The sequence below is a fragment of the Falco punctatus genome, assembly GCF_963210335.1.
Source record: "Falco punctatus genome assembly, chromosome: 4".
Taxonomy (NCBI): Eukaryota; Metazoa; Chordata; class Aves; order Falconiformes; family Falconidae; genus Falco; species Falco punctatus.
The window spans coordinates 50,799,431-50,814,922 of NC_137583.1; the positions used below are offsets into that span (position 1 = coordinate 50,799,431).

At 52.8% G+C, this 15,492-nt stretch overlaps 1 protein-coding gene across 2 annotated transcripts in view; it reads right to left on the bottom strand.

Annotated features, from left to right (window-relative positions):
* Positions 1-15,492, bottom strand: part of AGAP3 (ArfGAP with GTPase domain, ankyrin repeat and PH domain 3) — a 147,289-nt gene that overhangs the window by 38,454 nt on the left and 93,343 nt on the right. For both annotated transcript variants that reach the window (XM_080382758.1, XM_080382757.1), the window contains exons 10-11: positions 13,759-13,863; positions 8,534-8,702 (exon numbers count right to left, since the gene is read on the bottom strand). In XM_080382758.1, the coding sequence (XP_080238884.1) occupies positions 8,534-8,702; positions 13,759-13,863 (274 nt within the window). The remainder of the gene's footprint in view (positions 1-8,533; positions 8,703-13,758; positions 13,864-15,492) is intronic.

Sequence of the window (15,492 nt, forward strand, 5' to 3'; positions counted from 1 at the left end):
CGGCACCAGCACGATGCTCTCCTCCTGCCGGCCTGGTGCAAACACACTCCGGGGCTACCTGCTCCAGGAACAACAGCCAAGCGTGCTGCTAGTCATCAGCACAAGCCCAGCAAAAATCCTGCAGCCGCCTGGAAGCCCAGCACCACCTCCAGCCCAGGCTGGGGTCCCAGGTGCTTTGTGGCACGGCCGAGGCCAGCACAGGCTCTCCACCACCCCAGCCGGCACAAGAGCCAAGGGGCATGGGCAGCTGCCTGGGCACCGCACACTGAGGGCTCTCCTGCCTGTGCCCGAGGAGCATGGCCAGCAGCGCTGTGCGCCAACGCAGGCGCTCACAGCTCAGCCAGGGGATGGCTGGACCCTCCTCACTTCAGAGCAATTGTGAGCATCAGACAAAACCAGGCAGTGCCTCCACCACCACCACAGACACGCTGAAGAAAATGCTCTTCTTTGGCTACAGAGGTAACCCTGCAGCAGGAGAAGGGCTCCCACGCAGCCTGCCCTGACACGTGTCACACCATGTGGACTGCTCAGGGCCAAGGCAACCAAGCAGCCTCAGCCCCTTCCAACTCTTGCCCCACATGGAAGACTCCAGTGCTTAAGCTCCCATGTCGGCGCTGAGACCAACTCGGCTCCTTCTGCTTGTCCTACTCTGCAACAGAGACTCCGGGGCAGCCCTCCCGCATGGCTTGGCACAAATCCCTCAGGAGGCTTGCGGTCCTCAGCAAGCTGCCAAGCCACCACCGAGACAGGCACAGCTTTCTCCTTCAACCTCCTCCCCTAAGGCCGTGCTCTGGCTCTCCCACCCTGTGCTTCAGTCCCATCCCTGAGCCACCCAGGCTGGCTCCTGTGCAGCGCTGGCCAGAAACCCTCGCTGGGACGGCTGCCTTAGGCTCAGTGCTGCTGGCTGAGGTAGAGCATCTGCACTGCTCCTGCCTGTGAGATCAGCCAGCCTTCTGCTGTCAGCTATGCCTCCGTGTAGCTGCTCACAACCACACAGTCTCAGCAATCTGCTGATTTCTCCTTACACTTCAGCTTCAGGTTTTCCAGCGTTCAGCTGCTTGGCTTCCTTTTACATTGCTCAGCCGCAATGCAGTGTCAAGGAATAGACTCGTGTGCTCTGTGCATGGCCACGTTAAGTGTGCATGTCAGTACGTGCACAGGCATCACATACCACATTTTCAGGCAATATGCTTCACGCCCTTTCCCCCTGTGTTGACTGCTTTGCAGCCAGTCCCTACAAACCTCTGCAAAGCAAGACTCAGGGCTATAGCTGCGCCAAGACTGGTCCCTCACACTGACTGACATTGTCTCTGTATTTTTCTTGTCCTACCATCTGTCCTCCCCCACTGAAAAAATTCCTTTTCATCCAGTCTACACTAAGAGCTGCCCTCATTCTTCAAGCCAGAAACAAACACCAAGCAAGACACAGATGGGGCAAAGAAGCAGAAAGGGTGAGTATGCTGAACTACAGCAAAGATACAGCTGGGGAGCCCTGAAGAAGAGTGCAACAGAAGTGATATTCCAGTGGGATAAGGGCCTGCAGGGATCTGAAGGAGACACCTGAACCAGCACTGCCACACATGCAGTGAAAACATCTCCAGGCTCCATATTCACAGCCAATTTACACCCAGAAAGCAGCACCCTTAAGCTCTGGTAGCGAGATCTGCACATCCCTTCCCTGCCCTCTCCAACCCAACCACCACGTGGGTTTGCCCACGCAGGAGATGCTGCAAGGTGCTGCTCACAGCCTGGCCAACAGGGACCCATGCCACCTTGTGAAGCAACATGCCCAGAGCTCACCTGGGGCACTGCTGGGCACCTCTGCTCCAGCTGTGGTCCACTGGAGCGCCCAGCATGTGGCCCTGCCCTGCTCCAGTCCCAAAACCCAGGATAATGCAGGCGTTTCATCACTGGACCACAGCCAGCACTCCCACCTGACCAGAGATTCACAAGACCAAGAAGTGACTGCCAAGAACTCTTTCTCAGCTTTCCCCAAAGGCCAGCACCCACTTGTGCTCTTCCTTTGAGACTTTAGGGGTCTCCACAGTTCCTGTCGCTTGTGGAGAATTTCTACTAGTGGTTTCAAAAGTCCTTTATCAAGTATCACTGTCCTTTTAGGACACATCTGACCCAGCAACCCAGATGCAGGGATGCTTTGAGTAACCTGTGTGCTTTTGGTGGTCTCATTTCTAGTTGTGGAAAATTAGGCAGACAGACACGCACAGATGGATTCTTCCCAGTCTCTGGGAGTCTTTGACACAAACAGGGTAAGTATATGTCCCTATTTCTATGCAGCCTGATTTGCAGCATGAATAACTGCTTCTTCTGGCACCTGGTGCTGCTGCAGTATCAGCTCTGGGGAATGAGAGCACCGGGATGCATCTTCCATGCTTGGGCTGCCCATCACCAGCGTCCCAGCAGTGCTGAGGAGGAGGCAAAGCGAGCAAGGGATGGAGCTGCTGGGGGAGAGGCAGGCAGGCAGAACAGCTGGGAGCAGGAAGAAGCAAGCAGAATAGGAGAGCACAGGCAGAACAGCAGAGGTCAGGAATAAAGGAGCCACATCCACCAGCTGTTGGAACAAGTGCCTTATTCCTACATCCCAGTGCACCTCTTCCCAGCCAGCGGAGCCTCCCGCCTCCCACGCGGGCGGCTGCTTGGAGAGCAGTGGTGTCCAGCTGCCCCAGCCCCTCGCCAGGGTGAGGGTCCAAACCTGCCACGGGACAGAGAGCAAGTCTGCTCTTCGAGGAAGGGCAGTCTTTTAGCTGTGTTCAAAAAGGTATTAAAGGGAAAAAACCTGCATCTTTTAAATAAAGTTAAGAAAACAGAACTTGGAAAATGCCAAGACTGCATCTGTCAGGACAGTTGTAGCATGAGCCACATGCCTACACGCTGCAATGCAGCCCAAGGGGTTGGGTGTTCCACGGACACTGGGCACCAGCCAGGCAGGGACCCCCCAGGGGCCACGGGGCAGGACAGCCCACCCGGGCTGGGGAGGAAGGGAGAAGGGGCTGGCGGGACGGGGACATGCATGTCCATCGGCTTCAGGTGCGTTTGGCAGGTGCCAACCAGCACAAACTAGGGAGGATTTCTCCCCAGGTGGACCCCAGGTAGTGCCCATTTTACACAGAGCCTTTAGGCAGCACCAGGAGCTGCCCGCCTGCTTTGACGTACCCTCCTCACATCTCAGGGTGCAGCTGACCACAAGTGCCAGTGCCTCCTGCTCTGTTTTGACTAGATACCTCCATGCAATACACCCTGAATTTTCCAGCCTAGTTCATCTCACCTCAACAAGAAGGAAGACTTACCGTAAAATAAAGGTTCACTAAGCCGTGCTAAACCATCTGACTTTTCAAGTTCAGAAAGAAATTGTTACAGAGAGTAAAAACACATAATGCTGTCTTAGTGTCCGTCAGCCAGACCACTTCATGTCTGCACCCCCATCTAGCTCTGAAAGCTGGAGTTCAGCATCCGCATGGCCACCCCCTCCATCAGAGCGCTAACTAATCCATACGCTGAAGCGGGCAGCCAGCCCTCTCTGCCGCCGCGTGCTTCCCCGGGTAACCTTAAGCTGTCCCTGGTGTCTCTCTCCTTCTGCCAGGCCCACCTGCGCTCCCATTTCATGCCAGTGCAGTACCGATGGCTTATTGAGGCACCGGTGCCTTTGCTCCTCAAAGCACTTCTTGGACTGTTTTTTGTATTAAGAGTAACACATAAGAAGCATTTACTCTCTTTATACCTATATCATGTATCGCTTATAACTTTAACGTATTCTCAGCCTTCATGCCCATCAGTCACAATATATTCTCCTCTAAGTGATGAGATGTTTTGTTCAGGTGTGCTCATGAAGGCAAGTTCCTCCCCTCCACGCTTGCAGCTTTCCAGTGTTACATTCCCCTTCCTCCCCGCGTCTCCCAAGGTGAGGCCGCTCCTTTTCCTGATGTAGATTGCTTGGCCCAAAGAAGTTTTGTGACCACGACTGCAGAAGATGCAGCACGTACATGCAACACCTTCCCGCCCCGGGCAAAGGAGCGGTGGCTTGAACAGACAAATGACTTCATCACGGTCCTGACCACATCTGTTCCACTAAAGGAATTCTTCTGTAGTGGACACAAAAACCATCAGAGCCCTCACTTAAAAGCCTGTGTCAGCCTGGGGTAGTGCGTGGGACAGCAGCATGTGCTGGGGTGGACCCCTCTCGCGGCCTGCGGGGTGCAGGCTGGCCCCTGACCTGTGCCAGCTACAGGGCTGCACTGTTTGCACAAGGTTTGCTGCTCCAGCGGGGGAGGCCAGCCTGCAGCCGTGCCCTGGCCACCTGCCAGACAGGTCCCTCTGGAGACCACTGAACACCATCCCTTGGTCAAGACCCCGTGGCACAATTGAGCTTTTGCCTACACACAGTAACTCGCTCTCCTCAAAAGCTGCACCCAATCTGTGTGCCAGCCTGCACTGCTCCCGAGGCCATTCTCCAGGAGAATCCTTGCCGTAAGCCAGAACCATGTCAGGAACGCCCAAAGGCTCTGCAGCCAGCATGGCTGAACCATAATGTCAGACACCAAGTGGTTCCGTGGTAGTCCGCAACAAGTGTCCAAAGAAAACCCAGGGGACAAGAAGGTGGCAGGAAAGAGCCACGGAAATACACGGGCATATGAGAAAGGCTTCTGGAAGGCATACCCAAAATGTTCCTGGACAAGCTCTCCTTGGCTGGCATTTCCCAGGTGTTCTCTTGGTCTTCCTGGACACGAACAGTGAGCATGACGGACAACCAGCAAATCCTGCGCCAAGACCCAGATGAAGAACACGATACTCGAGCCCATGGAGGTGCAGGCGTGGGGCTTCGCTTCCCTGGCCGGTCCACTGGGTCAGGCACCCCACACCCCACGCTGCCCACTGCTAGCAACACGGGCCAGGAGTGCGAGTGGGCAGAGATGACACGGCCAGCCGCCTGCCCTTTAGGATCTCTTGATGCTGAAGGGCTTGATTTAGGGCTCAGACACGTATGTCGTACTAATGCTATTGCATTTAGTTAGCTCTAAACCTGTTCACAGAACCTGGGCTTGATCTCAGCTACTCTTCCATCTCCAGACAGTCTCTTTACCAGTAAAATTCCATACAAGAATAAATGTTAGGAGGACATTACAGTTGGAAAGTGAAGAAAAGCAGAGATTGCTCTGCCAGGAGCCCTTGACAGTCCAGGAGGAGATTAGGTGCTTTCAAGTAACCAACTTCCAAAACTTTGATCAAATCCCAATATATTTTTCAAGGGACAAAGAAAAAAGAAAGCTTCTAATTGAGGACAAACCTTCTGCTTTCAGACAATTTCTGCACCAAATCTCTGAAGTTTTACAGCTCTTGGAGACAAATTTTCAGTATTGACAAAACAAATACAGAGTCCCAGCACAGCTGAGACTGGCTGGGACCTCGAGATTGTCCTGTCCACCCCTGCTCCAGTGGGGCCACCCACAGCCAACTGCCCCAGGCTGCGTCAGGACAGTTTTTGATTACCCCTCAGGAGGGAGACCACACAGCCTCCCTGGGCACGTACAACATCACATCTGCATGTACGTTCCACAAAAGGTAAGCCTTAGGTGGACATAAGGCAGCTGCAAAGCCTGACAAGGTTCTGTGCCTCTGAGAACAGGGTTTACAATGGAAACACATGCAATCTAAAACAAAACCAACTCTGACTACAGTAAAGTTGCGTTTTTTAAAGGTTTAAGTACCGGGGTACAATCATCCATTGAGCTCAGAGTCCCACAGGTTTCACAAATCTAAGTTCCTTTCCCGTTCTTACTTTATTTAGCTCCAGCCTGTACTGCCTGTACCTACTTTGGGGGTTATTTTGAATCATCACCAGAGTGCTGCATACATGTATTTTAACCAAATACAGGGCACTCTGAGATATTTCATCTTTTTTTTCTCCTCCTCCCCTTTATCTACTACTTCTTTTCCTGACCCTGGGTAAGGACTGTGCACATAGTGGACATTAGTTAGCACACTCACCTTGGCGGAACTCGGGTCAGTAAAAAACCATGGACCACCTGTTTTGAACTCTAAACACAGGCCGTGTAGTTTTACCCAGACACTCCTGGTGTAAGACAGCAATCCTTCAGGTCTCCAGAGCTCCTGTCCTCTGAAGATTAACTTGTGCACTGTTAGACGAACTTGTGCACTGTGCAGATTTTGAGGTACTCCCTCTCCAGCTGCCCAAAAGCACGTGTTAGATGAGAGATGGCCAGCAGACCCCAGCAACAGTCCCGTCCCTAGCCCCAAAGGCAGCAAAACTGCCAAGTCCCTGCTAATTTGAAGCAGGGCAGATGCTTTACCAACCCCAAATCCAGTACTCTGCATTACACAGGGATATGAATGAGACACCTCAGAGGATTTTTTATCATGTCAGTGCACTTACCGTGACGACTGCATCGTCAGCTGCAATCAGTCTCGGAGGCATCTGAGCGAGTTGAAAAAATTCCTCAGAAAACATCTTACCATTTGTGTACCAGGAGAAAAAACCTTTCTGACCAGTGCAGACAACCACCCAAAGCCAAGACACATAAAATCTTGGTTGCTGTCTTAACACCGAGCCCCATGCTGATGCATGTGCTGTGGGTAGCACAGTAGCGCTATTCTGCTCAGGGCTCCCAAGAGAAGATGCTGGACACGAGGGTCTCAAATTCACAGATTTCTACACGAGAAAAGACTGTCGTATCCTCCAGTCTGGTCTCCTACACACACGTATGCGGCAACGCACACGTGAGCAGGATTAAACCATATCTTGTAGAAAGATAACTAATCTCATTTTAAAGGCTTCAAGCAGTGCTAAGTCCACTACCTCTCCAGATACACTATTATAACATTTAATTACCCTCCCTGCTAGGAAACTCCATCTCCTCTCAAGTATAAATTGTTCTAACTTCAGCCTCCATGCACTGCGTCTCCTCAGGCTTTGTGAACCAGACTGAAAGTCCTTGCACAGCGCTCACTTCTAGGTGCTGCTTTTCCAAGCAGCAGTAATCAGTAATCAAGTCACATCTCAATCTGCTCTTGTGAGCCCAACAGGACTGAGATGACTGTTGAAAGCCGGATACAGGGTTATGCGAGCATTTGGTTTGACACTGGCGCAAGCCTTTCTGTGGTTTGCTTTTGAATTCTTCCTAGAGCTCTGATAACCTTCTCCGGGAGCTCAGACAAAGCACCCTAGAAATGCATGCCTGTGAAGTGCCTCTGTCCAGGGGCAGGAATTGCTACACACTGGGGTGGGCCTGCTGGGGGGCACAGCGGGGGCGGGGAAATGACAGTGTGCGGCGGAGAGCTGCAGCAGAGCACCGGCAGAGTTCCGCATCCTTGGTCAAAAAAGACAGCAGTTGCAATCATTCGCTGGCAGTTTATCTGGTCTGCAGGGTGACTCTACAGAAACAGCGGCTTGGGTTCAAAAGGCTGATTATTTCACACTTGATACCATGCGAACACAGCGATGTCAGCATGCCGTGTTCCCCATGTCATCTGTGACGCTGAGGACCCCAGCCAGCTCCTGGTGTCTGCTCCAGCTGCACCCCATCTCACGAGTCCTCAGCTCCAGAAAGCTGTGAAGCACGGTGCCGACAACACCCTGACGGCAGGACACAACCCGGATGCACAGCAGGACTGAACAGAAACGAGGACATACGTGGCCACCCAAGCTCACCCTCGGTGGCACAGCGCACAGTACCAGGTTACGAAGGGTTTATCTTAGCAGCAGCAGTATCAGCACTCCCTTGTGTTCCTGTAGAGTGCGGAGGTACCCATACCCTGCTGGACCAGGCTGCTGCCAACAGCTGCCTGGGAAGAATGTGTGTGGAAACTGCCCACCCTGGCCAAGGATACCAGCCCTGAGGACAAAGTAGAGGCATGTCAGTGCCCTGGGAAACAGGCAGGAAAACCCGGAGTTCAGCAGTTCCCCTAGGCAGGGCAAAATACCTCCCGTGGCAGGAGAAGCAGTAAGCGGTGTGGCATGAACCCCTGAGAATCCAGAGAGCCTCCCAACCCCACCTCCTCTCACCAGTCTCTGCGGCAGCTACGCCGCTTGAATGTGCACACAGAAGAATAATAATTACAAAACAAGCCCCTCACATTAGTGTTTCTCCAGGGGAAAGCAAGTAGGAAAAAGAGGGCCACGGAAAAGGAAAGAAACAGAAGACAACTTTCCAGGGATCAAAAGGACATCCTTGGTTGAGATTTCTTTTGGTTTACGGAGGAACAGCTTCCCCCACGCAGGGCAGCTCATTGGACCCGACTGTTTCCTCTCAGGGAGTTCACATCACTAGGTAAAGCCCTTCAACTCTTTCTTCTGTCCTGGACACTAACCAGCATAAAATCCCAACAGGAGCTTACCTGAGACACACAGAGAAATGCCAACACCCACCAAAGGCGCTCTCAAGAGTGGTGAAAGCAAGAAACTTCAGAACAGCTTTTGCTGCCAGCTCAGCGAAGCAAGGCACTGCTGATGCACCCGAGGGAAGGACGGCCGCCAGATCTGTGCACCCACAGCACCCCTTACCTGTGCCTCCTGTCAGCTGCGTGCTGCTCCTCTCCTTCACAAGCCCGTTGGCTTTGGGGCTAGCGCTGGGTGCTGCTGCTGTTGTTGCCCTGGGTAGCCGCTTGCCCGGTACCTTCACTGTAGTTCTCAGCAGATCGATTTCCTTCCCATGGATGTTCTGCATGTAATCCTACAGCAGAGAGGCAGAGTGGTTCAGGATCAGCCCTGCCCCAGCCCAGCCCTCTCAGCTCTCCTCTCAGCCCCATAACCTAAACTAAAATCCAGATGCATTCATCCACGTGGTAACTGGTTAACAGACAGAGGGTCAGCCAGCAACCGGGAGGTGAGCTGGGAGCTCACCACATGCTGGTTTCTCTTGCACTATACTGAAGTCCCAAGTCAGATGGGCTAGAGAGTGCAGATGAGGAGGAAAATTCCAGACCCTCCGACTTCCCCCATGTCCACAGCCAACTGTTTTCTGACAACACGCCTTGACTCCAACCTGCCTTCTTCCCATGACTAGCTCGTGCCTGAGAACTGGCTCCGGAGAAGTGCCAGGTCTCACTTTCAGTGCCCAGAACTAGTCAGCTCTGATATGAATAGCATCGGGATGTTGCCATGGGCAGTCAGATGCCACGACAAGCCCATGTGTGAAAGCCTGGCTGGGGATCAGAGATTAGATGGAGCAAAAGAGCACTTAGGTGGCAGACAGTTCTTCTTCCCTGTCATTCGTTGTCTTTTTAATCACAGCACTCAGCTGTAAGAGCTAATAATATAGTACACAGTGTAAGTAATTGGATACCTGGAAATTCCCTCTCAGGTCACACCCAGGGTAACTCAAGCCCAGAACAACACAGCTCAGGGTAAGTCCCTTGTATATCCACCTGCATAGCTTTACATTACTCAAAACTTGGTGCTTCCACCATTTCTTCTGGTAGACTACTATACAACCAAAAATTACACATGTGGACTGTTAATATCACTCTGCTCTGTCTATTAACAGCATCTCAACTTTCAGTCAAAAAAGGCTTCAGCCCTCCACGTCTCCTGAGAGCTGCATCCTTTCCCATGTATTCTGCCCCTTCCCTGCTCCACAGGGCACTGTAGCTCTCCCCTAACCCCCTCCCACACGGCTGGCTCCTCCTTGGGCCCCTGCCCCCAGGAGGTGACTGATCCATGTGATCTCCAGAGACACATGGAAGGGAACTGCCCTGCCCTGCCGGTGGGCAGACCTCAAGGGAGGGGTGATCGAAAGCTGAGCTAGGGACCCTGGGAGGCATCAAGATGTGCGTGCATCCCCCCGGCTCTCTGCGCTGGGGGTGTGCACTACTATGGGGAGAGGAATGGCAGAAACCGTCCAGGCTGAGACCGTGGCTGCTGCAGGGAGGCTTGGGCTCGCTCCAGTTCACAAGGAGGTCACCAAAAAGATTAACTCAGAGCTGGTTCCCGTCTGCTTCCATATCCAAGAAGATAAAGACAAGAACAAGATCAGTTTAAGAGCAAAGAGCAACCATTCTCCCAGTCCTTGGCTCCAAGAAGCAGGTGAATGGGCACTGTATGTGCAATGCTGTGGTCTCAGGTGACTAACCTGCAAGGGTTACAACCTCGCAGCAGCACCTCAGCACCTTGGTTTCAATGCTCGTCTTTTCACAGACCCCTGGGCAGGCATCCAGTCTGCACGGCAAACCCAAGAGACAGGGCAGCGTGGCAGCACACCCTTCTGGGCTTCCAGCTTCTGGGTGACTTGACCTCAAATGACATGCACGCAGCTTTTAGTGCCCTGGGCGATTCCGAGATACCGGCCCAACCAAACACTGCTCCAAGTTGTTCCTGGTGGGGTGGGAGCCTGGTGGCACCCCTGGGCAGTGAATCTCAGAGGGGCTGAAGGATTTTCCCTAACTCAGCACAATTGCTGCGGTAGCCGGCTGCCTGCCGGAGAGAGCGGTCACCAGCACACTGCTTTTATTACATGCTATAAAACAGCAATTTCTTCCCAAGCCTCCTCGCTAATTACCCAGCCAGTTCTCTCATTTCATTTTATTACTGGAATTAACAACGAGTTCAAAGCGTGGAAAGCTATTAAGATGTGTGATTAAGCCACATTCAATTAGTTTCTACAAACAATTTAATTGATGTTGCAGATAGAATTAACAGAAGGTGATTGTGTGAATGGCTCCACTGGCTGCAAAATGGGAGATGCTTTCTCTCTAGCTCTGTGCAGCACAACAGCCTGGCCAGTGAAGTTGGGCTGAACCACATAAGCCTTCCTCATGAGCAGAAGAATTTAGTCTCCAAGGCTTTAGGAAAGTGATAGGATGCCGCACCGGTCTCTTCATAGAAATTGAACACGCTCACAGAAGGGTAAGAAAAATATAGTTGCAAGGAGGAAAGCTGTGCTGAATCCAGACACCAGGCCCCCAGGCGCTCCCGCCTTCAGCAAGAGCTGCTGCCCACTGCTCCAGCCCCAGCCATTCTGCATGCAAAACCTCTGAAACCACTCACTGCTCCAAAGAGGAGGCAAAGGTGGCACCTCACAGCAGGAACACACAGCTCTGTAGGACCCATGCACTGGCCCAGGCTGACAGTCAAGGCAGATACGCTTCCACCGAGAATCCACAGAACACTTGATTTCAGGGCTGGACCCAGCTCACCAGAGTGCTCTCTGTCAGCCTGTGACTGTAAACCCACAGTTTCAGCCTGACTCCCAGTGAGGAAACTTCAAAGTCAGGCTGGAGGTGTCAAGATACAGATCCAGAAGCAGACTGTGACAAACACCCAAAAGCAGATGAATAGCCCTGCCAGGAAGTTTTTGGTTTATAAAATCAGAAGTATCACCCAGCCAGTAACCACCCAATGGGGCACAGACATATCTGGGGCAGATAAGTCTGCTGTAGGAAAAAGAAGACCAACAGGGCTGCTGATCCCTGGGGGACCCACACCCATCCCAAGAGGGACAGGGAGAAAACACAACAGAGGTGCAAGAGAAGAGAAGCCTAGGCAGGAATTGCCCTGAATAATGCCAAGAAATGCCATTGGGAACACAAAAGCAGCAAAAAAATGCTCTGGGGCTTGGACATCCTGACAGGGGCTTGGAAAAAAACCCTTCGAATGGTGCCCAGCCATGCCCTCAGGGACCTCTGCTGCACCCTGAATTCTGCCACCTCCAGACACAAGGCAGTTGGACCCAACCTGAGTGAGGCAGGGTTGAAGCTGAGACTTCACATCTCAGGAAAGGAACTTCAGGATGCCGAGTGTCTCCTTGACCGAGGATCTGCATACTTGTTCTTGCCGGCAGCTAAACTCACCACGTGCCTGCTGGCCTGAGAGCTGCTGTTGCAAATGGAAGTGACAAAGCAGTGTGTGCCCTTCCTCAGGAACACAGGTTCTGTTAGTGACCCAGGCTGTGCAACCCTAACATGCCCTGCTTGTGTCATCCTGTGAGCATGCTGCTCACCAAAGTCTTTGTCAGCATTGCAATAAAAAATATGACACGATGGTAGGTGGTGTGGCTCTTATCCCCAAATGGCACGGAGGGAGCGTGCAGACCCCCATCCTTGCAGAAGTCAGAGCCGGGCAGCAAGCAGCTCTGCGTTCTGTGGCCTGCATATAATTAGTCCTTGCCCTAGGTAAACACATAGGGCAATACACTACCTATCTTGGGTGCAAGGTTCAAAGCTTTCAGTGAAACCTAGGGGAGGAGAGGCCCATCTCGTACCTTCCTTAGCAACGGGGCCGTGTGGATCACCAGTAGCACCAGGTAGAAGCAAACCAGATTTTTGCTTGGGGCAACACAATAATGAAATGAAACACTGAAGAAGTGAAGTAAGGAAAGCAAGTGACATCAATCTAGATCACCCCCTGAGGAAGAAATGGTGTAAAAAGGAGAGAAACCTAGTGTGTAGCAGCAGCATCTGAGGACGGTTAAACAACATCCCAGAAATTACTCTGCCTCTACAGCTGATTGTAATAATGGTCTACGATGTCTACAATGGAAATGTGATAAACCCACACACGTGTGTGAGCACACACGCAGAGCAGGCAGTAGCAGCAGCCATTCCCTCCCAGTTTGGTTCTATACAAAGACCAAAAACGGGGTTATGAAGTTAGGGAACTGCAGAACCACAATATGGTACAGGGATCAAAGACTGAAAGAAAAAAAGCCTGTTCTCAATGCTCCCACAAACGAAGGCAAGGGAATGCAATGACTGGCTTTCCAGTGTAAGGACAGGAGGGTTAAAAGGCTCAGTGGCTCAGGAGCCAGACAACTGAGCGCTGTAAGCCTGAGTCAGAGATACAGGGTGAGAAATGAGGAGAAAGACTTGAGGCTCAGGGCACTCCAATACACATAAGTCTGAGGAGATCTGGGGCAAACCGAGGGCCTGGGAGCACGCAGGAAGCACAGGAGATGCAACCCCTCGCTCCTCTCCCCTTAGCCCCGGAGGGTGCTCCAGCAGCCCCTAAAGCACGCTGCTTCCAAAGCTCTGCCCTGCGCTCCCCAGCTGCTCCCTGGCTGTCCTGCTGCAGCGCGGCCTCTCTGCAGAGGGGGCAGTGGCCTCCATGTCACAGGTGTGCCTGTCCGTGGCTCGCTGCCTCAGCAGCAAACTGTGCTCAAGAGGGAATGGGGAAGAAGTCATTAGCCCCACAGTGGGGAGGCGACAGAGATGGATGGGGAGGCAGCTGTGCGCCTGAGCCAAGCAGTGAAGAGGATCAGAGATGCACCGAGTGACAGCTCAGCTCGGCAGGCTCTGCACAGGCACCTCATCTCCATTACCCAATACCTAGCAGCCAGGAAAATTATTCCACACCCAAATGGCACCATCAGCTGTGGCTGCAAAGAGCCCTCTGCCTGCTCCTCACCCCAGATGCAGGGAGGCAGCAATCCCTGCTTTAACAGGCTGAGTGAGGGAAACAGAGAAAAGATGCATTTACTTAGTGTAATTCTCTGCAGAGCGTGTTCCTATCAGCTTTTCCCACCCAGCCTGGCACCACAGAGACAGCCTTCACAAGAGGGAAGAGGTGTCCCCCACACCGCAGCAGAAAGCAGCGCTGCAAACACACCTGCTGTGCTGAGGGCTGCAGGGCCCTGCTGCCAGCGCGGCCGGGGCTTTCGTCAGCTGCCAGACCCTTCCCAAGCAGCCCTCTGCGACTGTGGCATCCACAAGAGGACCTGCAGCAGCAGCCACAGCACCGAGGAGGACACTGCTCTGTGCCACCCCACTCCTCTCCCAACCCAGCGCAGTACTTACATGCAGGCTGGGGTGGTAGGTGAGGACTCCGTTGTCACACAGCGTCACGTACTTCTTCTTCCACTCCTTGTTGAGAGACTTGCCACTGCGTTTGAGGAGAATGCCCTAAAAGAGAAGCATCAAGAGTCTCAGTCTTTGGCCCAGGCACCTCCTGAGCAGCTCCAGCATTACCCCTTGTAGGAGACTGGTCTCTTAAGAGACAGGAAGATCAGGATCAAGAAAACATCTTCTAGGCTGGCCTTCCCAATGGCATCTTCCCTAGGAAAAGTGCTGGAGCCCTTTCCTCACCAACCCCAGCATGCCTCCACAGACAGCGCCTCTGCCATTCTCAGAGGTAAGGGTCTCTACATGCTGGTGTAAATGCTCAGATCCTCTGAGGGACCCATCACATACTCTGCTGTCCCAAATCACCCCCTCTGGGCAACTCTTCTTGTGCTGAAAGACAGTGCCAACACAAGGCAGAAGCCAGCCTCATCACCACTCGACACTGCTTGCTCTGTTTCCACTGTGCCCACAGACGTTCTTCCACCACCAAAAGCACAGCCAGAGGTCAAGGCAAGGACAATCGGACAGGCAGGGGCTGATCAACGGAACAACATGCCAAGGTGTAGGTCTCACAAGGGATGCATATTCTCCTGCCTGCTCACCATTCTTTCTTAGCATTCAAACAAATGGAGCCAGGGACACACTCCAGGAGGTGGAGCAGGTCCTGGGCAGCTGAGGGGTCAGTTCATCCCCTCTCCCCATCAAGATTTTACATGAGACCCATCCTGTGGCCTTCAGGCACAGCACGCTCGCAGGGCCTGAGAACAATGGTGCCCTGAAGCTCCATCTGCCCACCAGCCCAACCCAGAACTAACTCCCACTGATCTGAACCAATGCTCAGGGCTCGAACCCCCCTAACCATCCAGTCCCGTCTCCCCAGGGAATCTGCTTCTAGCAGCAATTCATCACGCACCAGGTGAGACCAGAGGTGGAAGGGGAGAAGGAAAGCGGGGCAAGAAGCCAGGTGCAACTGCTCTGGAGCAGGGACCAGGGAAAGAACATCAAGTATTCTGCCAGCAAGGGGGAAAGGAAAGCACGGGGGGACAAAAGTATGAATGAATAAGAGAGTCTGGGAAAAACTCGATCTACCAACTGTTGGGCCCAGGCCCTCCAAAAGCACCGTCTGGACAGACATCCAGACTGGCTGTTCCTAATAGGGTAAAAATCTGGGCCCCAGGCCAGCACCTCCTCAAAAACCTGGACAGAAAGTCTCTGTCCTGCCAGCCTTGGCATATTTGGGGCCCCCGTCCCACTGCCTAGAGACTGATGCTGCTGCGCCCGCACGATGGAAAAACACAACAAAATGCTGTAGGGTTTGGCACTTGCTGGGGTAACAACACTGCCAGACATGACCATGAAATCGGCAATAAATGATGCAGAAAAGGCAGAAGTGCTCCATGACTGCTTATGTTCAGTACTTGGGAAGCAAACAGTGCGAGAAGGAAATGCCTCCTACTCATGCGAGGGAGAGAAAGTTAGAACAGAGCAGCAAAAACTGAGCTGTGTTGGTGGCAGGACCCGATCCCTTGCCTTCAAGAGCTACAAGAGCTCACTCAGCAGTGGTTAAAAGGTGCTGATTTTAACATGCCTTGGAACATGGCAGCAGTCCAAAAGCTCATGTTTTGCCAAGATCTACAAGGGAAGAAGCAATGACCCTTGTAATTACGGCCACTTAGCTGGACACTTACG